The sequence below is a fragment of the Pseudophryne corroboree genome, chromosome 4, assembly GCF_028390025.1.
Source record: "Pseudophryne corroboree isolate aPseCor3 chromosome 4, aPseCor3.hap2, whole genome shotgun sequence".
NCBI classification, from domain to species: domain Eukaryota; kingdom Metazoa; phylum Chordata; class Amphibia; order Anura; family Myobatrachidae; genus Pseudophryne; species Pseudophryne corroboree.
This window is the reverse complement of record NC_086447.1, coordinates 398,985,270-399,008,922: the sequence shown is the minus strand read 5'-3', so window position 1 is coordinate 399,008,922 and position 23,653 is coordinate 398,985,270. Positions and strand designations below refer to the sequence as shown.

Here is a 23,653-nt window from a genome sequence, read left to right as displayed (position 1 = left end):
GAATTCTAATTCACTATAATGTGTGTCTGTAATTTTGGGTTTTTTTCTGACCAACAAAAACATTTTTTTCCTTGTTAAAGTCAACAAAAAATAGGATTTTAATTACCTACCGGTAAATCTTTTTTTCTCGTAGTCCGTAGGGGATACTGAGAATCCATTTAGTACCATGGGGTATAGATAGGTCCACTTGGAGCCATGGACACTATAGAAGTTTGTTAACATGTGCTGGCTCCTCCCTCTATGCCGCTCCTACCAGACTCTGTCTAGGAAAATGTGCCCGAGGAAACGGACATATTTTGAGAGAAGGAAAACAGTTGAGTAAAAGTGGTGAGATTTTGAACCAGCACAACCATGACAAGAGGATAGCCACGCTAACCATAACTTGAAAACCGGAACAGCAACAGCTGAACCAAACAACATTAGTTAAACCAGTAACCTTGCAGGAAGAACGAAGCACCAGGCGGGCGCCCAGTATCCACTACGGACTACGAGAAAATTATTTACCGGTAGGTAATTAAAATCCTATTTTCTTTTACGTCCTAGGGGATAATGGGAATCCATTTAGTACCATGGGGAAGTACCAAATCTCCCAAACCGGGTGGCAGAGTGCTGAGGTTCCTGCAGAACTGACTGACCAAACTGAAGGTCCTCAGAGGCCAAGGTATCGAACTTGTAAAACTTGGCAAACGTGTTCGAACCCGACCAAGAAGCTGCTCGGCAGAGCAGCAATGCCGAGACACCCCGGGCAGCCGCCCAAGAGGAACCAGTAACCTTGCAGGAAGAACGAAGCACCAGGCGGGCGCCCAGTATCCACTACAGACTACGAGAAAATGATTTACCGGTAGGTAATTAAAATCCTATTTTCTTTTACGTCCTAGGGGATAATGGGAATCCATTTAGTACCATGGGGAAGTACCAAATCTCCCAAACCGGGTGGCAGAATGCTGAGGTTCCTGCAGAACTGACTGACCAAACTGAAGGTCCTCAGAGGCCAAGGTATCGAACTTGTAAAACTTGGCAAACGTGTTCGAACCCGACCAAGAAGCTGCTCGGCAGAGCTGCAATGCCGAGACACCCCGGGCAGCCGCCCAAGAGGAACCCACCAACCTAGTAGAGTGGGCTTGTACAGATTTTGGAATCGGCAAGCCTGCCATGGAATAAGCATGTTGGATAGAGAGCCTGATCCAGCAAGCAATTGACTGCTTTGAAGCAGGACACCCAATCTTGTTGGCATCATATAAATCGAATAGCGAGTCAGATTTCCTGTGACGAGCAGTTCGCTTTACATATACAGTACCTTCAAAGCCCCTACAACATACAAGAACTTTGAAGTAGCAGAGGTGTCAGTAACAACCGGGACCACAATTGGATGGTTGATGTGAAACGCAGACACCACCTTAGGAAGGAATTTCTGACGAGTCCTGAGTTCAGCCCTGTCTTCATGGAAAATCAAGTAGGGGCTCTTGTGAGACAACGCCCCCAGCTCCGACACGCGCCTTGTTGAAGCCGAAGCAAAGGCCAACAGCGTGACGGTCTTCCACGTAAGATACTTTACATCTACCTCCTGTAACGGTTCAAACCAGTCCCATTGGAGGAAAGTCAGAACCAACTTTAGATCCCAAGGTGCCGTTGGAGGCACAAAGGGAGGTTGGATGTGAAGAACACCCTTCAAGTACTTTTGAAACTCAGGGAGAGAAGCCAATTGCTTCTGAAAGAAAAATGACAAGGTCGATATCTGAACTTTTATGGAGCCCAGGCCCACATCAATTCCCGACTGCAGAAAAAGGAAACGTCCCAGATGAAAGTTCACCGTAGAATATTGTCTGCTCTCACACCAAGAGACATAATTCTTCCACATACGATGGTAATGTTTTGGCGTCACCCCTTTCCTGGCTTGGATCATAGTCGGGATAACCTTGTTAGGAATCCATCTCCTGGCTAGAATCAGCCGTTCAACTTCCATGCCGTCAAACTTAGCCATGGTAAGTCTTGATAGGCGAACGGGCCCTGTTGCAGAATATCCTCTCAAAGAGGCAGAGGCCACAGATCTATCTCGAGAAGATCCGCATAGCAGGCCCTTCATGGGCAATCCAGAGCAATGAGAATTGCTTGAACTCTTTCCATTTTTATTCTTTTGAGAATTTTGGGATCAGAGGAATGGGAGGAAACATGTACACCAGCTGGTAGACCCACGGAGTTGTCAGGGAGTCTACCGCTACAGCTTATGGGTCCCTCGACCTGGAACAATACCGCTTGAGCTTATTATTGAGTCGAGAGGCCATTATGTTGATTTGTGGATAACCCCACAGATGTGTGTCAGCCACTGGAACACCTCCAGGTGGAGGCCCCATTCCCCCGGGTGCAGGTCGTGTCTGCTCAGGAAGTCTGCTCCCCAGTTGTCTACTCCCGGAATGTAGATCGTCAACAATGCCACGGCGTGTTTTTCCGCCCGGGTTGGCTTCAAGACAGCCCGAACCATCGACTGGATCACCATTGCCTTTTCCAAGGGGAGGAACACTCTCTGAGACTCGGTGTCCAGTATCATTCCCAGGAAATGAAGCTTCTGCGTTGGTTCTAGGTGAGATTTTGGTACGTTTGGAATCCACCCATGATCCAGGAGTAATCTGGTCGTGAGACAACTGCTCCCTGGATGAAGCCTTTATCAGAAGATCGTCCAGGTAAGGAATTATGTTTAAAACCTCTCTGCTGAGTAACATCATCATCTCTGCCATTACTTTGGTTAACACCCTGGTGCTGTGGAGAGACCAAATGGCAGGGACTGAAACTGGTAGTGACAGTCCTGCAGTGCAAATCGTAGAGAAACCTGATGAGGCGGCCAGATCAGAATGTGAAGGTACGCATCCTTGACATCCAGAGACGCTAGGAATTCCCCCTCTTCCAGACCTGAGATCACAGCTCTCAGAGACTCTATCTTAAACTTGAACTCTTTGCCTGACATACTGCAACAGTGACAGCACACACACAGGAAAAGGTTAAAAGCACAATTGACCCACAAAGAGCCCTTCATCAGAGACACAGAGAGAGGTCAGAGCCAGCACATGGCGCCCTTATCGCTAAAGCCAAGTTTAGCTGGGTCGCAGACTAAGTACCTAGATTAGGGACTTAGTACACTAGTATAACACCCCCCACTGCTATGAGCCTCTGGTACTGCTGAGGAAATCTGGAGGCTCTCCGGAAAAGTTGCGCGTCCCTGTAGTCAGTGTCTGTGTGGCTGCAGTAGGGTAGAATGGCGCCTGTGAGCTGCTGGATCCGCTCATAGTGAAGCCCCGCCCCTTCAATGGCGCGCGGCCTTCTTACTCTTCTTTATACTGGCATTATGTGTCTGTGTGCATAAAATGGAGTAAGCCCCCTTTTAAGCCTGTATTGCCAGTCTGGGTACTGTGTACACTATAGTGTACTAAGTCTGGAGACTCAATCCACCCCGTGTAGAAGCCGTGCGTCTCCGTACCCTCATGCCGCCATAATGGCCGGCGACCCGCTAACCGGGACGCTGGCTTAGTACTCACCACTCTTCTTTCTTCTGGCTGTGTTAGGGGTGGCGGTGTGATGCGTGAATGTACGCTCGCCGTGGTGGGGCTTGCAAATAGGTCCCTCAAAAGCTTGTGTCCTGTCAGCGGGGAACAGGACCATTAACCCTTAAAGGTGATGGGCAGTTCTCTCCCCCCCCACAAAGCAGGCCGGTAGCCATCCAGTCCTGCCTGAAAATAACAAACTTTAAAAATAATAAATGCAGAAAACTCTTCAGGAGCTTCCAGAGATGTGACCGGCTCCTTCGGGCACATTTTCTAAACTGAGTCTGGTGGGAGGGGCATAGAGGGAGGAGCCAGCACACGTTAACAAACTTCTATAGTGCCCATGGCTCCAAGTGGACCCGTCTATAGCTAGCACATGATAATAAATGGATTCCCAGTATCCCCTAGGACGTAAGAGAAATTCTATTACAACCTGTGCTTTTTCTCTTTTCTGTAACTTGCACTATGGTAAGGTGTTGTGTACACTGGTGGCGCTAAATAATAAATTATACACATGCATGAAAACATTAACTTACATTGTGTGTCAGCTCAAAATACTTCTGGCACGCCAGCTGGCAATGCATACCCTTTACCAGGTCCAAAACCTGAAACATAAATAGGAATCAATGCGTAAATGAAATCCAGTGAATTATACACACCAGCTATATTACAATATTAAAGAGAAAATTAAAGTACATTTAAGAGTACAATAATATTGACCAAAATATAGCACTAGAATTAAGTAAACATACATAAAAATGTAGAAGGTGTATCTACTGTAAGTCTAACATCCAAATGGATGAGCAGTGGACAGATTATACTATTAAAAATGTTATGCTGAACAGTGACCCTCCAGCATAGCAATACATGAAAACAATGTGCTTTTACCACTTTTAAAGAATAACTATTTATTAAGGCACAATGAAACTCAACACTGTTATATAATCAGATTTAGCAATGTTTCAGTTAAGTGAACACAGCTCTACAAGAGTTCTATTTTAAACATCTGTTAAAATGACAACCTTTTAAAAATACAATTTGCTCCTTAATATTATTTTATGTAATCTCTTCAGAGTTGAATGCTCTCCAATTCTTATCAACAAAATGCAATGCTGGATGACCTTTATAGTGGATAGACAACATCCCTTCGTAAGTCCCATATAACAATCAAAATAAGTCCTTTGCCAGCTTATCAAATACAGGAAATTGCTGCTATGAAGAGATAACCTAGAAGAGTACACAATTGAAGAAAGGTGACATTTTACCCCTCCTTTCTAGAGCCATGATTTTCCATGTCAGACACAGCAACTGAGTAAGCCTAAAATCCCTGCTGTCCACATTATTAGATACTGCATTACAGTTATTGAAGGCTGAAGAAATACTGTAAATTGCATTTATGGAATGGATTAAATCATAAGATACTACTAAAAAGTGCTAACTATATGGATTTCACCGTTATAGCAATATATTCTATTACTGTTTATTCCTTCATGTAAAGCTAGGTAAACACAATACAAATATTGAGACGATTTGCCAATAATGGGGTTCTCTGACAAATTTATTGTATAGTGTGTACGAAGGATAATTTTGTTGTTTCACCCATAATTCTGGAATATCTTGCACACACACACACACACACACACACACACACACACACGAGCGAGCGATTCTGCGATCTGTCAGACACAATCTGCCGATACCAAGCAGTGTGCACATTCTCAATAATCTGGCCATATTTCCTCTGTTTTCCTGCCACTATGTCATCCTCCATGCGGGCGGACATATGCAAATGCAGAGCGATGTGGCAGAACATCGGTAACTTTAAAAAAACAACAACAAAAAAACTTGTTAGTGTGCAACTCAGATATTCGTGCCTACAATTTCCCGAAAAATCGGACAATCAGGCCAGCCAAAAAAATCTGAGACTGGGTACTTAGCTTTAGAATGAATAAAATCCATATTGCTCCTGCAGCATGTATCGCAAATAAGGCGCCGTTTTGTTAGTCAATTAGAGCTCGCGAACCGCCAGCGGTGGCTCCTGATTGCCTGCCAGAATCCGAGTTTTCATTGGCTCCTGATTTAAGAAACATGCCACCGGAGATCAGACTGAGGGGCAGGAGAGGCGCGAGCTGCGCTCTCCTCCCCTCAGACACATCAGCAGCAAGAGCAGCAGTAGCGGTGAGCAGCACTGTAGGGGCATGTGTGTACCTGGCACTGCAGGGGAATATCTGGCACTCTGGGGGCATATGTGTATCAGGCACTGTGGGAGCATATCTGGCACTGTGGGGTATATTTGTATCTGTCAATGCACTATTGGGGCGCATATGTGTATCTGGCACGGGTCTGGGGGTCGACAGCACAAAGGTCGACACACCTTAGGTCGACGCCAATTGGTCGACACACCTTAGGTCGACATGGATAAAAGGTCGACAGGAACAAGGTCGACATGGAAAAAGGTCGACATGAGCTTTTTATGTTTTTTTGGTGTCGTTTTCTTCGTAGAGTGACCGGGAACCCCAATTAGTGCACCGCGTCCCCTCGCATGGCTCGCTTCGCTCGCCATGCTTCGGGCATGGTGCCTTCGCTCCGCTACCGCTTCGCTCGGCACACTTTACCGTTCCAATCGTAGTCCACGTGGATCGTTAAGTATGAAAAGGTTCAAAAAAAGAAAAAAATCGTGAAAAACTCATGTCGACCTTTTTCCATGTTGACCTTGTTCCTATCGACCTTTTGTCCATGTCGACCTTTTGTCCACGTCGACCTAAGGTGTGTCGACCTTTGTCCTGTCGACCTGGAGTCCGGATACCATCTGGCACTGCACTATTGGAGTCATATGTGTATCACTCCCCCATTTTCATTGGCATGTTGCCATTTTTTTGGGCGCACGCGCCTACCTCTAACACATTTTTTCTACTTGCACCACAGGTACACATAAGCAAGAAGGATTTCTTACCTTAATTCATAAATCTAATTTTTTATTTTTTTTTGTAAGTGGAATTCTATTGATAATCAAAAATGGCAATGAAAATGAAAGTGTAAAGGTATTGTTAAAAGATTTTACAAAAGAAACCAGATATTCAGCTTCAGATTTTTTACTTTTTAACCACTTGCCTGGCATGGTCGCATCAGATGCGACCATGCCTACAAGTGCTTTATCTGACCTGGTCGCACAGGATGCGACCAGTCAGATAAACAGTGTTAGCAGCGGCAGGGAAGGGAAACTTCCCTCCGCTGCTGCTGGCAGAGGGACCGGAGGGATCGGTCAGCACATCAGGATCCCCCCCTCCAGCGGCTGCAGACAATGGCAGCCATGGGGAGTGTAAATTAAACCCCGCCAAGCCACCCGCAGACCCCCCCGGTATACCTGGAGGCTATCCCAGCTTTCAAAATGATAGCCGCGATGGTCGCAATGTTTCCGATGGTCACAATTTTCCTGATCAATGTTTTGATGTTTGGATGGGGGGGATAATAAGAATTTACTTACCGATAATTCTATTTCTCGGAGTCCGTAGTGGATGCTGGGGTTCCTGAAAGGACCATGGGGAATAGCGGCTCCGCAGGAGACAGGGTACAAAAAGTAAAGCTTTAGGATCAGGTGGTGTGCACTGGCTCCTCCCCCTATGACCCTCCTCCAAGCCTCAGTTAGGTACTGTGCCCGGACGAGCGTACACAATAAGGAAGGATTTATGAATCCCGGGTAAGACTCATACCAGCCACACCAATCACACTGTACAACCTGTGATCTGAACCCAGTTAACAGTATGATAACAGCGGAGCCTCTGAAAAGATGGCTCACAACAATAATAACCCGATTTTTGTAACTATGTACAAGTAATGCAGATAATCCGCACTTGGGATGGGCGCCCAGCATCCACTACGGACTCCGAGAAATAGAATTATCGGTAAGTAAATTCTTATTTTCTCTATCGTCCTAGTGGATGCTGGGGTTCCTGAAAGGACCATGGGGATTATACCAAAGCTCCCAAACGGGCGGGAGAGTGCGGATGACTCTGCAGCACCGAATGAGAGAACTCCAGGTCCTCCTTAGCCAGGGTATCAATATTGTAGGATTTTACAAACGTGTTTGCCCCTGACTAAATAGCCGCTCGGCAAAGTTGTAAAGCCGAGACCCCTCGGGCAGCCGCCCAAGATGAGCCCACCTTCCCTGTGGAATGGGCATTTACATATTTTGGCTGTGGCAGGCCTGCCACAGAATGTGCAAGCTGAATTGTATTACACATCCAACTAGCAAAAGTCTGCTTAAAAGCAAGAGCACCCAGTTTGTTGGGTGCATACAGGATAACAGCAAGTCAGTTTTCCTGACTCCAGCCGTCCTGGAACCTATATTTTCAGGGCCCTGACCACATCTAGCAACTTGGAGTCCTCCAAGTCCCTAGTAGGCGCAAGACACCACAATAAGCTGGTTCAGGTGAAACACTGACACCACCTTAGGGAGAGAACTGGGGACGAGTCCGCAGCTCTGCCCTGTCCGAATGGACAAACAGATATGGGCTTTTTTGAGAAAAAAACCACCAATTTGACACTCGCCTGGTCCAGGCCAGGTCCAAGAGCATGTTCACTTTTCATGTGAGATGCTTCAAATCCACAGATTTGACTGGTTTTAAACCAATGTGTTTTGAGGAATCCCAGAACTACGTTGAGATCCCACAGTGCCACTGGAGGCACAAAAGGGGGTTGTATATGCAATACTCCCTTGACAAACTTCTGGACTTCAGGAACTGAAGCCAATTCTTTCTGGAAGAAAAATCGACAGGGCCGAAATTTGAACCTTAATGGACCCCAATTTGAGGCCCATAGACACTCCTGTTTGCAAGAAATGCAGGAATCGACCGAGTTGAAATTTCTTCGTGGGGCCTTCCTGGCCTCACACCACGCAACATATTTTCGCCACATGTGGTGATAATGTTGTGCGGTCACCTCCTTTCTGGCTTTGACCAGGGTAGGAATGACCTCTTCCTGAATGCCTTTTCCCTTAGGATCCGGCGTTCCACCGCCATGCCGTCAAACGCAGCTGCGGTAAGTCTTGGAACAGACATGGTACTTGCTGAAACAAGTCCCTTCTTAGCGGCAGAAGGCATAAGTCCTCTGTGAGCATCTCTTGAAGTTCCGGGTACCAAGTCCTTCTTGGCCAATCCGGAGCCATGAGTATAGTTCTTACTCCTCTACGTCTTATAATTCTCAGTACCTTAGGTATGAAAAGCAGAGGATGGAACACATACACCGACTGGTACACCCACGGTGTTACCAGAACGTCCACAGCTATTGCCTGAGGGTCTCTTAACCTGGCGCAATACCTGTCCCGTTTTTTGTTCAGACGGGACGCCATCATGTCCACCTTTGGTAATTCCCAACGGTTTACAATTATGTGGAAAACTTCCCCATGAAGTTCCCACTCTGCCGGGTGGAGGTCGTGCCTACTGAGGAAGTCTGCTTCCCAGTTTCCATTCCCGGAATGAAACACTGCTGACAGTGCTATCACATGATTTTCCGCCCAGCGAAAAGTCCTTGCAGTTTTTGCCACTGCCCTCCTGCTTCTTGTGCCGCCCTGTCTATTTACGTGGGCGACTGCCGTGATGTTTTATCCCACTGGATCAATACCGGCTGACCTTGAAGCAGAGGTCTTGCTAAGCTTAGAGCATTATAAATTTACCCTTAGCTATATTTATGTGGAGAAAAATCTCCAGACTTGATCACACTCCCTGGAAATTTTTTCCTTGTGTGACTGCTCCCCAGCCTCTCGGGCTGGCCTCCGTGGTCACCAACATCCAAAACTGAATGCCGAATCTGCGGCCCTCTAGAAGATGAGCACTCTGTAACCACCACAGGAGAGACACCCTTGTCCTTGGATATAGGGTTATCCGCTGATGCATCTGAAGATGCGATCCGGACCATTTGTCCAGCAGATCCCACTGAAAAGTTCTTGCATGAAATCTGCCGACTGGAATTGCTTCGAAGGAAGTCACCATTTTTTTACCATGGCCCTTGTGCAATGATGCACTGATTTTAGGAGGTTCCTGACTAGCTCGGATAACTCCCTGGCTTTCTCTTCCGGGAGAAACACCTTTTTCTGGACTGTGTCCAGAATCATCCCTAAGCACAGGAGACTTGTTGTCGGGATCAGCTGCGATTTTGGAATCTTTAGAATCCACCCCTGCTGTTGTAACAGTATCCGAGATAGTGCTACTCCGACCTCCAACTGTTCCCTGGACTTTGCCCTTATCAGGAGATCGTCCAAGTAAGGGATAATTTAGACGCCTTTTCTTCGAAGAAGAACCATCATTTCGGCCATTACCTTGGTAAAGACCCGGGGTGCCGTAGACAATCCAAACGGCAGCGTCTGAAACTGATAGTGACAGTTCTGTACCACGAACCTGAGGTACCCTTAGTGATAAGGGCAAATTTGGGACATGGAGGTAAGCATCCCTGATGTCTCGGGACACCAGATAGTCCCCTTCTTCCCGGTTCGTTATCACTGCTCTGAGTGACTCCATCTTGATTTGAACCTTTGTAAGTGTTCAAATTTTTTTAGATTTAGAATAGGTCTCACCTAGCCTTCTGGCTTCAGTACCACAATATAGTGTGGAATAATACCCCTTTTCTTGTTGTAGGAGGGGTAATTTAATTATCACCTGCTGGGAATACAGCTCGTGAATTTTTTCCCATACTGCCTCCTTGTCGGAGGGAGACCTTGGTAAAGCAGCCTTCAGGAGCCTGCGCAGGGGAAACGTCTCGACATTCCAAACTGTACCCCTGGGATACTACTTGTAGGATCCAGGGGTCCTGTACGGTCTCAGCGTCATGCTGAGAGCTTGTCAGAAGCGGTGGAACGCTTCTGTTCCTGGGAATGGGCTGCCTGCTGCAGTCTTCTTCCCTTTCCTCTATCCCTGGGCAGATATGACTCTTATAGGGACGAAAGGACTGAAGCTGAAAAGACGGTGTCTTTTTCTGCAGAGATGTGACTTAGGGTAAAAACGGTGGATTTTCCAGCAGTTGCCGTGGCCACCAGGTCCGATGGACCGACCCCAAATAACTCCTCTTCCTTTATACGGCAATACACCTTTGTGCCGTTTGGAATCTGCATCACCTGACCACTGTCGTGTCCATAAACATCTTCTGGCAGATATGGACATCGCACTTACTCTTGATGCCAGAGTGCAAATATCCCTCTGTGCATCTCGCATATATAGAAATACATCCTTTAAATGCTCTATAGTCAATAAAATACTGTCCCTGTCAAGGGTATCAATATTTTTAGTCAGGGAATCCGACCAAGCCACCCCAGCTCTGCACATCCAGGCTGAGGCGATCGCTGGTCGCAGTATAACACCAGTATGTGTGTATATACTTTTTATGATATTTTTCCAGCCTCCTGTCAGCTGGCTCCTTGAGGACGGCCCTATCTATAGACGGTACCGCCACTTGTTCTGATAAGCGTGTGAGCGCCTTATCCACCCTAAGGGGTGTTTCCCAACGCGCCCTAACTTCTGGCGGGAAAAGGTATACCGCCCATATTTTCTATCGGGGGGAACCCACGCATCATCACACACTTCATTTAATTTATCTGATTCAGGAAAAACTACGGTAGTTTTTTCACATCCCACATAATACCCTCTTTTGTGGTACTTGTAGTATCAGAAATATGTAACACCTCCTTCATTGCCCTTAACGTGTGGCCCTAATAAGGAATACGTTTGTTTATTCACCGTCGACACTGGATTCAGTGTCCCTGTCTGTGTCTGTGTCGACCGACTAAAGTAAACGGGCGTTTTAAAACGCCTGACGGTGTTTTTGAGACGTCTGGACCGGTACTAATTGTTTGTCGGCCGTCTCATGTCGTCAACCGACCTTGGCGCGTGTTGACATTATCACGTAATTCCCTAAATAAGCCATCCATTCCGGTGTCGACTCCCTAGAGAGTGACATCACCATTACAGGCAATTGCTCCGCCTCCTCACCAACATCGTCCTCATACATGTCGACACACACGTACCGACACACAGCACACACACAGGGAATGCTCTGATAGAGGACAGGACCCACTAGCCCTTTGGAGAGACAGAGGGAGAGTTTGCCAGCACACACCAAAAACGCTATAATTATATAGGGACAACCTTATATAAGTGTTTTCCCTTATAGCATCTTTTTTATATATTTCTAACGCCAAATTAGTGCCCCCCCTCTCTGTTTTAACCCTGTTTCTGTAGTGCAGTGCAGGGGAGAGCCTGGGAGCCTTCCCTCCAGCCTTTCTGTGAGGGAAAATGGCGCTGTGTGCTGAGGAGATAGGCCCCGCCCCTTTTTCGGCGGCCTCGTCTCCCGCTCTTAACGGATTCTGGCAGGGGTTAAATATCTCCATATAGCCCCCGGAGGCTATATGTGAGGTATTTTTAGCCAAAAAAGGTTTTCATTTGCCTCCCAGGGCGCCCCCCTCCCAGCGCCCTGCACCCTCAGTGACTGCCGTGTGAAGTGTGCTGAGAGGAAAATGGCGCACAGCTGCAGTGCTGTGCGCTACCTTAAGAAGACTGAGGAGTCTTCTGCCGCCGATTCTGGACCTCTTCTCGTTTCAGCATCTGCAAGGGGGCCGGCGGCGAGGCTCCGGTGACCATCCAGGCTGTACCTGTGATCGTCCCTCTGGAGCTAATGTCCAGTAGCCAAGAAGCCAATCCATCCTGCACGCAGGTGAGTTCACTTCTTCTCCCCTAAGTCCCTCGTTGCAGTGATCCTGTTGCCAGCAGGACTCACTGTAAAATAAAAAACCTAAGCTAAACTTTTCTAAGCAGCTCTTTAGGAGAGCCACCTAGATTGCACCCTTCTCGGCCGGGCACAAAAATCTAACTGAGGCTTGGAGGAGGGTCATAGGGGGAGGAGCCAGTGCACACCACCTGATCCTAAAGCTTTACTTTTTGTGCCCTGTCTCCTGCGGAGCCGCTATTCCCCATGGTCCTTTCAGGAACCCCAGCATCCACTAGGACGATAGAGAAAATTAAAAATAAAAATAAAAAAAATCACTTTTTTTTAAAATCATTTTGGATAGGGTTAAATTTAAGTTCTTCACCTAATTCACTCATAAAAAAAAAAAAAACCCAGACAATTTCGGAGTGGTTTTCTTGGGGGGGAGAAATAGTCAGTTAAGTGGTTAACAAGTGATTTATATGTACAATACTTTATAAATCTCAATAACATGGCTATCCTTAAAACTGGACTGTTTGTGTGCCTTGAAGACCGTGGTTCAGAAGGCCTGTATTAATTGGTCTCTTCAACTGGAGGTGGACATCTCTGGGACACCAGTTAGGCCCTCACTTGCTCCGTATCGCAGGGTGCGCCACCCTCTCCATGAGCACGTGGTGGCTCTAGCACACGGGGGTCAGGGACTATACTTTTTATTCTCGGCCACACAATATTTACTCCATACTTGATTATTTCTTTCTGCCCCACAGATTTCTGCATTTAATACAGTATACAGATATTGGGCTGATCGCCTCGTCTGACCCTTGAGACGTCCTGCCCTCATTTCAAACAGTGTACTTGGTTTTTAAACAAAGAGATCTTAATGGATCTACGGTTTTAACCTCAGTTGATCGAGACCACAGAAGACTACTTTACAGTTAACGAGATGCCGGATGTTTCCAGGGTCACGGTGTGGGAAGCACATAAATGTGTCCTGTGCAGGAAGTTTATCCAAGTAGGCTCAATGTTGAAAAAGGAAAAATTGGGGGAAAAAATTGCCTTGCTTCATCATTTGAAAGACCTGGAGACAACACACAAGGCTGGACCATCTGACCAAGTTTTGACTGAGTTGAACGAGACCAGGTCAGCCCTTAATGCTCTGCTATTTGAGGACATTAAGAAGGACAATAGGCCATGCAGAAACCACTTCTTTCAATAGGGTAACAAACCAGGGAAGCTTTTGCCTCGAGCGCTTCGCTCCGAAAGAACTACTTTATACAAACTGTAGAGGATGCGGTAGGTACCCGTCATACCCTTAAAAGAGACATAGCCGACACATTCCACTCCTACTATACTAAACTGCACAATCTCCAAGACCCTCGGTCCCCGAAGACTCTACCAGCTACCCGGGATCTAGTAGATCAATATTTATGTGAAGCAGGACTCCCAAGGCTGTCAGAAGATGACATCGACCGGCTGGATTTCCTGTTTTCCCTTCCTGAACTAGAATGGGCTCTTAAAGAGACACCCTCTGGGAAAAGCCCAGGCCCTGATGGCTATACTATCTCGTATTACAAACTCTTTAAAGAGTCTCTTTTACCTAAACTGTTGACGTCTTTTAATGAAGTCTCTGATGAGTGTGGGTTTTCATCCGCAACATTAGAGGCCTTCATTACAGTCATACTGAAGGAAGGGAAGGACCCGGCAAAATGTGCCAGTTACCGCCCAATATCCCTCCTTAACACAAACATCAAGCTGTTTGCTAAACCTATAGCAATCAGATTGAAGTTATTGCTCCCCAATATTATTCAGATCAGGTGGGATTTGTGCCTGGGAGGGAGGCACGTGATAACACGACCAAAATAATTGATCTGATACATTTAGCCTCGCAAAGTCAAACCCCAGTAGTAGTGATGTCCACCGACACCGAAAAATAAGATTTTACTTACCGATAAATCTATTTCTCGTAGTCCGTAATGGATGCTGGGGACTCCGTCAGGACCATGGGGATTAGCGGCTCCGCAGGAGACAGGGCACAAAACTAAAGCTTTAGGATCAGGTGGTGTGTACTGGCTCCTCCCCCTATGACCCTCCTCCAAGCCTCAGTTAGGATACTGTGCCCGGACGAGCGTACACAATAAGGAAGGATATTGAATCCCGGGTAAGACTCATACCAGCTACACCAATCACACCGTATAACTTGTGATCTAAACCCAGTTAACAGTATGACAAACGTAGGAGCCTCTGAACAGACGGCTCACAACAATAACAACCCGATTTTTTTTTTTTTTTTGTAACAATAACTATGTACAAGTATTGCAGACAATCCGCACTTGGGATGGGCGCCCAGCATCCACTACGGACTACGAGAAATAGATTTATCGGTAAGTAAAATCTTATTTTCTCTGACGTCCTAAGTGGATGCTGGGGACTCCGTCAGGACCATGGGGATTATACCAAAGCTCCCAAACAGGCGGGAAAGTGCGGATGACTCTGCAGCACCGAGTGAGAGAACTCCAGGTCCTCCTCAGCCAGGGTGTGCCCCTGACCAAGTAGCAGCTCGGCAAAGTTGTAAAGCCGAGACCCCTCGGGCAGTCGCCCAAGATGAGCCCCCTTCCTTGTGGAATGGGCATTTATATATTTTGGCTGTGGCAGTCCTGCCACAGAATGTGCAAGCTGAATTGTACTACACATTCAACTAGCAATCGTCTGCTTAGAAGCAAGAGCACCCAGTTTTTTGGGTGCATACAGGATAACAGCAAGTCAGTTTTCCTGACTCCAGCCGTCCTGGAAATCTATATTTTCAGGGCCCTGACAACATCTAGCAACTTGGAGTCCTCCAAGTCTCTAGTAGCCGCAGGTACCACAATAAGCTGGTTCAGATGAAACGCTGACACCACCTTAGGGAGAAACTGGGGACGAGTCCGCAGCTCTGCCCTGTCCGAATGGACAATCAGATATGGGCTTTTGTGAGACAAAGCCGCCAATTCTGACACTCGCCTGGCCGAGGCCAGGGCCAACATCATGGTCACTTTCCATGTGAGATATTTCAAATCCACAGATTTGAGCGGTTTAAACCAACGTGATTTGAGGAATCCCAGGACTACGTTGAGATCCCACAGTGCCACTGGAGGCACAAAAGGGGGTTGTATATGCAGTACTCCCTTGTCAAATTTCTGGACTTCAGGAACTGAAGCCAATTCTTTCTGGAAGAAAATCGACAGGGCCGAAATTTGAACCTTAATGGACCCCAATTTGAGGCCCATAGACACTCCTGTTTGCAGGAAATGCAGGAATCGACCGAGTTGAAATTTCTTCGTGGGGCCTTCCTGGCCTCTCACCACGCAACATATTTTCGCCACATGTGGTGATAATGTTGTGCGGTCACCTCCTTCCTGGCTTTGACCAGGGTAGGAATGACCTCTTCCGGAATGCCTTTTTTCCCTTAGGATCCGGCGTTCAACCGCCATGCCGTCAAACGCACCCGCGGTAAGTCTTGGAACAGACATGGTACTTGCTGAAGCAAGTCCCTTCTTATCGGCAGAGGCCCTGAGTCCTCTGTGAGCATCTCATGAAGTTCCGGGTACCAAGTCCTTCTTGGCCCATCCGGAGCCACGAGTATAGTTCTTACTCCTCTACGTCTTATAATTCTCAGTACCTTTGGTATGAGAAGCAGAGGAGGGAACACATACACCGACTGGTACACCCATGGTGTTACCAGAACGTCCACAGCTATTTCCTGAGGGTCTCTTGACCTGGCGCAATACCTGTCCAGTTTTTTGTTCAGGCGGGACGCCATCATGTCCACCTTTGGTCTTTCCCAACGGTGCACAATCATGTGGAAACAACTTCTCGATTAAGTCCCCACTCTCCCGGGTGGAGGTCGTGCTGAGGAAGTCTGCTTCCCAGTTGTCCACTCCCGGAATGAAAACTGCTGACAGTTCTATCACATGATTTTCCGCCCAGCGAAGAATCCTTGCAGTTTCTGCCATTGTCCTCCTGCTTCTTGTGCCGCCCTGTCTGTTTACGTGGGCGACTGCCGTGATGTTGTCCCACTGGATCACTACCGGCTGACCTTGAAGCAGAGGTCTTGCTAAGCTTAGAGCATTGTAAATTGCTCTTAGCTCCAGTATATTTATGCGGAGAGAAGTCCCCAGACTTGATCACACTCCCTGGAAATTTTTCCCCTGTGTGACTGCTCCCCAGCCTTTCAAGCTGGAATCCGTGGTCACCAGGACCCAGTCCTGAATGCATAACTGTGGCACTTTAGTAGATGAGCACTCTGCAGCCACCACAGAAGAGACACCCTTGTCCTAGGAGACAGGGTTATCCGCTGATGCATCTGAAGATGCGATCCGGACCATTTGTCCAGCAGATCCCACTGAAAAGTTCTTGCGTGAAATCTGCCGAATGGAATCGCTTCGTAAGAAGCCACCATTTTTCCCAGGACCCTTGTGCAATGATGCACTGACACTTTTCCTGGTTTTTGGAGGTTCCTGACTAGCTCGGATAACTCCCTGGCTTTCTCCTCCGGGAGAAACACCTTTTTCTGGACTGTGTCCAGAATCATCCCTAGGGACAGCAGACGTGTCGTCGGAGACAGCTGCGATTTTGGAATATTTAGAATCCACCCGTGCTGTCGTAAAACTACTTGAGATAGTGCTACTCAGACCTCCAACTGTTCTCTGGACCTTGCCCTTATCAGGAGATCGTCCAAATAAGGGATAATTAAGACGCCTTTTCTTTGAAGAAGAATCATCATTTCGGCCATTACCTTGGTAAAGACCCGGGGTGCCGTGGACAATCCAAACGGCAGCGTCTGAAACTGATAGTGACAGTTTTGTACCACGAACCTGAGGTACCCTTTGTGAGAAGGGCAAATTTGGACATGGAGGTAAGCATCCTTGATGTCCAGGGACACCATATAGTCCCCTTCTTCCTGGTTCGCTATCACTGCTCTGAGTGACTCCATTTAGAATAGGTCTCACCGAGCCGTCTGGCTTCAGTACCACAATATAGTGTGGAATAATACCCCTTTACTTGTTGTAGGAGGGGTACTTTGATTATCACCTGCTGGGAATACAGCTTGTGAATTGTTTCCAATACTGCCTCCCTGTCGGAGGTAGACGTTGGTAAAGCAAACTTCAGGAACCTGCGAGGAGGAGACGTCTCGAATTTCCAATCTGTACCCCTGGGATACTACTTGTAGGATCCAGGGGTCCACTTGCGAGTGAGCCCACTGCATGCTGAAACTCTTGAGACGACCCCCCCACCGCACCTGTTTGTACGGCCCCAGCGTCATGCTGAGGACTTGGCAGAAGCGGTGGAAGGCTTCTGTTCCTGGGAATGGGCTGCCTGCTGCAGTCTTCTTCCCTTACCTCTATTTCTAAGCAGCTCCTTAAGAGAGCCACCTAGATTGCACCCTGCTCGGACGGGCACAAAAACCTAACTGAGGCTTGGAGGAGGGTCATAGGGGGAGGAGCCAGTACACACCACCTGATCCTAAAGCTTTAGTTTTGTGCCCTGTCTCCTGCGGAGCCGCTAATCCCCATGGTCCTGACGGAGTCCCCAGCATCCACTTAGGACGTCAGAGAAAGGCTTTTGATAGCATTAGCTGGGTCTTCATGGAAGGAGTCCTAAGACATCTAGGACTCTGACCAGTTAGTCTATGCCGCATTTTGGCTCTCTATAATTCCCCTACAGCGAGGATTAAAATTAATGGGGCCCTATCCGAGCCAGTTTTGATTTGGAATGGGACTAGAAACTGCTGCCCTCTCTCGCCCCTCATTTTCATCCATCCATTAGGCTTAATCCAAATATCTCTGGACTTACAGTAGGGGAAAAAGAATATAAGCTCGCATTATTTGCGGATGATCTGTTAGTTGTCCTATCGAACCCAACTGTCTCAATCCCCAACCTGATGACTGAATTTCGTAGATTTGGTTCCTGTCTAATATTAAAATTAATTTCTCTAAGCCCATGGCAGTGAATGTGTCGGCTCCCTCTCAATGCCTGCTGGGCCTTCAAACATCCATTTCATTTACCTAGCATCCCACTAGCTGCGCTCCGAATTTAGGGACTGGGGTAACAGAAGGCTTTCTTGGTTGGGAAGACTTAGTGTAATTAAAATTAACGTCCTGCCCAGGGTTCTATACCTCCTCCAGGTGCTCCCAGTTCATATATCTAAAATTTGGTTTCGGGACTTACACAATGCAGTTAGAGAATTTGTTTGGGGGAACAAGAGGCCTCGTTTCCAACATGCCATACTTTTCCCCCGCAAACAAATGGGAGGCATTCAGTTGACCAATTTCTCATTGTACTACGACGCCACTGTCCTTAATAGGATAATGGAGTGGTCTCGATTATATGATACTAAACAATGGGTCCATATAGAGAGTGCCACCATACCCTCACCAATTGCTCAATATACCTGGTACTCGAAGCTCCCTATCATTTCTCATCCCACTATTGGCCCCACATGATTACGCTGGAATAGACTACGGATCCTTCAGTATATATCCTACACATTCTCCCCCCTGACCCCACTGTTTAATAATTCTGACTTTCTCCTGGGTGCATCCGGTCAGGGGTTTGATTCACGGAAACTGAAGGGGGTGACACGTGTCGGCTAGCTGGTGGAGGACAGGGAGATAATCCCCTTTCCTACCTTGCAGTTGAGATGGAGCCTTCAGTCATTGGAGATTTGGAAGTACCTTCAACTGCAGCACTTTGTATTGGGGAGTAAAGTTTGCTCTGATATTACTAGACCTCTGATTTTCGAGAGCATGTGCTTGGATTCCTCCCGTCCGGCGCACTTCCACTCAAAATGCTGTAGATTCCTGATTGAAAATAAGTTCCCAGACCTCCCTAAATACAAAAGAGATTATGGAAGGGACCTACAGATTGACCTAACGGAGGGGGACTGGGAAGAGAGTTTTAAGGCCACCTTCGTTAGCTTGATTAGTTACTCAGTGATTGAGACGCAATTCAAGGTTTTGTCACGCTGGCACAGGTGCCCCTCGACACATGCAAAAATGTTTCTTGGTGTACCGGATACGTGTTGGCGGTGTAACAACGAAATGGGCTCCCCACAACCTATCTGGTGGGACTGTCATGCACTTCGGCCCTTTTGGAACAAAGTTATATCAATCTCAAGGTTGATCGTGGGAATTGAAGTTCCTTCAGAGCCCGCCTTCTGGCTTCTTAACTTAGTTGCAGGTTCGCCTAACTACATATAAAAAAATCCCTATTAAAGTTCCTTAATAGTACCGCTAAAGCGGTTATCCCTGTTTGTTGGCGGAGCACTACCCCACCTACTGTGAAGGAGTAGTTCATTAGAATAGACATGTATATGTCAATGGAAGAATTACGGGTGACACCAGAAAGGTATAGGGATTTCCGGCTACTTGGTTTTCTTGGCTTGACTTCAAGTCCTCACAGGCATACTTAGTGAATATGACTTAAGAATGAGTCTAAACTATCACGTCCTCTATCGAGTCTGACTGCTTAATGTTGACTTGAGAATTGTATCCTTGCAGGTTTGAACAGATGGTAGAAATACCACACAACCCTAACTGCTCTCCCCTTCCTCTAGCCTCTCTATCTCTTTCCTTCGACTTTCTCTTTTGTCTTCTCTTTCTTTTCTTTGCTTATTTGTAAAGATTTTTGTAGTTTAGGCAGGAACGGATATGTTATTAACAGGTTGATTGAATTTTATGGGACGATAATTCAGGTATTGATTGTTTATTTCTGTGCTGCATTTTTCTGACCAAAAGCAGATGCTCAATATACTGTACGTGCACTGTGTTTTCCTGTATTACCTGGCTATATGTTTACTATGTATACAATGTTTATTATGCTAGAAATTCAAATACACATTTATTGGATAAAAAAAGAACCTTTAAACGGCTACTAATTTATAATTTCAGTGATATTGCAAAATGTTTCCAAGAATTCTATTTAAAACTCCACAAACCTGATCAATCAGAATTACAATCCTGAAAATATATATATTTTTCTTTAACTAAAAAAAAAATAAAAAAATAAGATTTCACTTACCGGTAAATCTATTTCTCGTAGTCCGTAGATGATGCTGGGGACTCCGTAAGGACCATGGGGAATAGACGGGCTCCGCAGGAGATAGGGCACTTTAAGAAAGCTTTGGATTCTGGGTGTGCACTGGCTCCTCCCTCTATGTCCCTCCTCCAGACCTCAGTTAGAGAAACTGTGCCCAGAGGATATGAACAGTACGAGGAAAGGATTTTTGTAATCTAAGGGCGAGATTCATACCAGCCACACCAATCACACCGTATAACTTGTGATAAATTACCCAGTTAACAGTATGAACAATTAACATAGCCTCGGTTCAAGACTGACCAACTATAACATAACCCTTATGTAAGCAATAGCTATATACAAGTCTTGCAGAAGAAGTCCGCACTTGGGACGGGCGCCCAGCATCCTCTACGGACTATGAGAAATAGATTTACCGGTAAGTAAAATCTTATTTTCTCTAACGTCCTAGAGGATGCTGGGGACTCCGTAAGGACCATGGGGATTATACCAAAGCTCCCAAACGGGCGGGAGAGTGCGGATGACTCTGCAGCACCGATTGAGCAAACCGGAGGTCCTCCTCAGCCAGGGTATCAAACTTAAAATAAGAATTTACTTACCGATAATTCTATTTCTCGGAGTCCGTAGTGGATGCTGGGGTTCCTGAAAGGACCATGGGGAATAGCGGCTCCGCAGGAGACAGGGCACAAAAAGTAAAGCTTTAGGATCAGGTGGTGTGCACTGGCTCCTCCCCCTATGACCCTCCTCCAAGCCAGTTAGGTACTGTGCCCGGACGAGCGTACACAATAAGGGAGGAATTATGAATCCCGGGTAAGACTCATACCAGCCACACCAATCACACCGTACAACTTGTGATCTAAACCCAGTTAACAGTATGATAACAGCGGAGCCTCTGAAAAGATGGCTCACAACAATAATAACCCGATTTTTGTAACTATGTACAAGTATTGCAGATAATCCGCACTTGGGATGGGCGCCCAGCATCCACTACGGACTCCGAGAAATAGAATTATCGGTAAGTAAATTCTTATTTTCTCTATCGTCCTAGTGGATGCTGGGGTTCCTGAAAGGACCATGGGGATTATACCAAAGCTCCCAAACGGGCGGGAGAGTGCGGATGACTCTGCAGCACCGAATGAGAGAACTCCAGGTCCTCTTTTGCCAGGATATCAAATTTGTAGAATTTTACAAACGTGTTCTCCCCTGACCACGTAGCTGCTCGGCAGAGTTGTAATGCCGAGACCTCTCGGGCAGCCGCCCAAGATGAGCCCACCTTCCTTGTGGAATGGGCCTTAACCGATTTAGACTGTGGCAGGCCTGCCTCAGAATGTGCAAGTTGAATTGTGTTACAAATCCAACGAGCAATCGCCTGCTTAGAAGCAGGCGCACCCAACTTGTTGGGTGCATACAGTATAAACAGCGAGTCAGATTTTCTGACTCCAGCTGTCCTGGAACATATTTTCAGGGCCCTGACAACTCCTAGCAACTTGGAGTCCTCCAAGTCCCTAGTAGGTGCAAGGCACCACAATAAGCTGGTTCAGGTGAAACACTGACACCACCTTAGGGAGAGAACTGGGGACGAGTCCGCAGCTCTGCCCTGTCCGAATGGACAAACAGATATGGGCTTTTTTGAGAAAAAACCACCAATTTGACACTCGCCTGGTCCAGGCCAGGGCCAAGAGCATGGTCACTTTTTATGTGAGATGCTTCAAATCCACATATTTGACTGGTTTTAAACCAATGTGATTTGAGGAATCCCAGAACTACGTTGAGATCCCACAGTGCCACTGGAGGCACAAAAAAGGGGTTTGTATATGCAATACTCCCTTGACAAACTTCTGGACTTCAGGAACTGAAGCCAATTCTTTCTGGAAGAAAATTTACAGGGCCGAATTTGAACCTTAATGGACCCCAATTTGAGGCCCATAGACACTCCTGTTTGCAGGAAATGCAGGAAACGACCGAGTTGAAATTTCTTTGTGGGGCCTTCCTGGCCTCACACCACGCAACATATTTTCGCCACACGTGGTGATAATGTTGTGCGGTCACCTCCTTTCTGGCTTTGACCAGGGTAGGAATGACCTCTTCCGGAATGCCTTTTTTCCCTTAGGATCCGGCTTTCCATCGCCATGCCGACAAACGCAGCTGCGTTAAGTCTTGGAACAGACATGGTACTTGCTGAAGCAAGTCCCTTCTTAGCGGCAGAGGCCATAAGACCTCTGTAAGCATCTCTTGAAGTTCCGGGTACCAAGTCCTTCTTGGCCAATCCGGAGCCATGAGTATAGTTCTTACTCCTCTACGTCTTATAATTCTCAGCACCTTAGGTATGAGAAGCAGAGGAGGGAACACATACACCGACTGGTACACCCACGGTGTTACCAGAACGTCCACATCTATTGCCTGAGGGTCTCTTGACCTGGCGCAATACCTGTCCCGTTTTTTTGTTCAGACGGGACGCCATCATGTCCACCTTTGGTATTTCCCAACGGTTTACAATCATGTGGAAAAAACTTCTCAATGAAGTTTCCACTCTCCCGGGTGGAGGTCGTGCTGAGGAAGTCTGCTTCCCAGTTTCCATTCCCGGGATGAAAAACTGCTGACAGTGTTATCACATGATTTTCCGCCCAGCGAAAAGTCCTTGCAGTTTCTGCCATTGCCCTCCTGCTTCTTGTGTCGCCCTGTCTGTTTACGTGGGCGACTGCCGTGATGTTTTTCCCACTGGATCAATACCGGCTGACCTTGAAGCAGAGGTCTTGCTAAGCTTAGAGCATTATAAATTTACCCTTAGCTCCAGTATATTTATGTGGAGAAAAATCTCCATACTTGATCACACTCCCTGGAAATTTTTTCCTTGTGTGACTGGTCCCCAACCTCTCAGGCTGGGCTCCGTGGTTACCAGCATCCAATCCTGAATGCCGAATCTGCTGCCCTCTAGAAGATGAGCACTCTATAACCACCACAGGAGAGACACCCTTGTCCTTGGATATTGGGTTATCCGCTGATGCATCTGAAGATGCGATCCGGACCATTTGTCCAGCAGATCCCACTGAAAAGTTCTTACGTGAAATCTGCCGAATGGAATTGCTTCGTAGGAAGCCACCATTTTTACCAGGACCCTTGTGCAATGATGCACTGTTTTTAGGAGGTTCCTGACTTGCTCGGATAACTCCCTGGCTTTCTCTTCCGGGAGAAACACCTTTTTCTGGACTGTGTCCAGAATCATCCCTAGGCACAGCAGACGTGTCGTCGGGATCAGCTGCGATTTTGGAATATTTAGAATCCACCCGTGCTGATTGTAGCAGTATCCGAGATAGTGCTACTCCGACCTCCAACTGTTCCCTGGACTATGCCCCTATCAGGAG

The 23,653-nt window shown here is 47.0% G+C and overlaps 1 protein-coding gene across 2 annotated transcripts in view; it reads right to left on the bottom strand.

Annotated features, from left to right (window-relative positions):
• The window catches only part of PRIM2 (DNA primase subunit 2), a 458,416-nt gene that overhangs the window by 14,745 nt on the left and 420,018 nt on the right, over nt 1-23,653 (bottom strand). For both annotated transcript variants that reach the window (XM_063916741.1, XM_063916740.1), the window contains one exon: nt 4,070-4,138. In XM_063916741.1, coding sequence (XP_063772811.1) covers nt 4,070-4,138 — 69 coding nt within the window. The remainder of the gene's footprint in view (nt 1-4,069; nt 4,139-23,653) is intronic.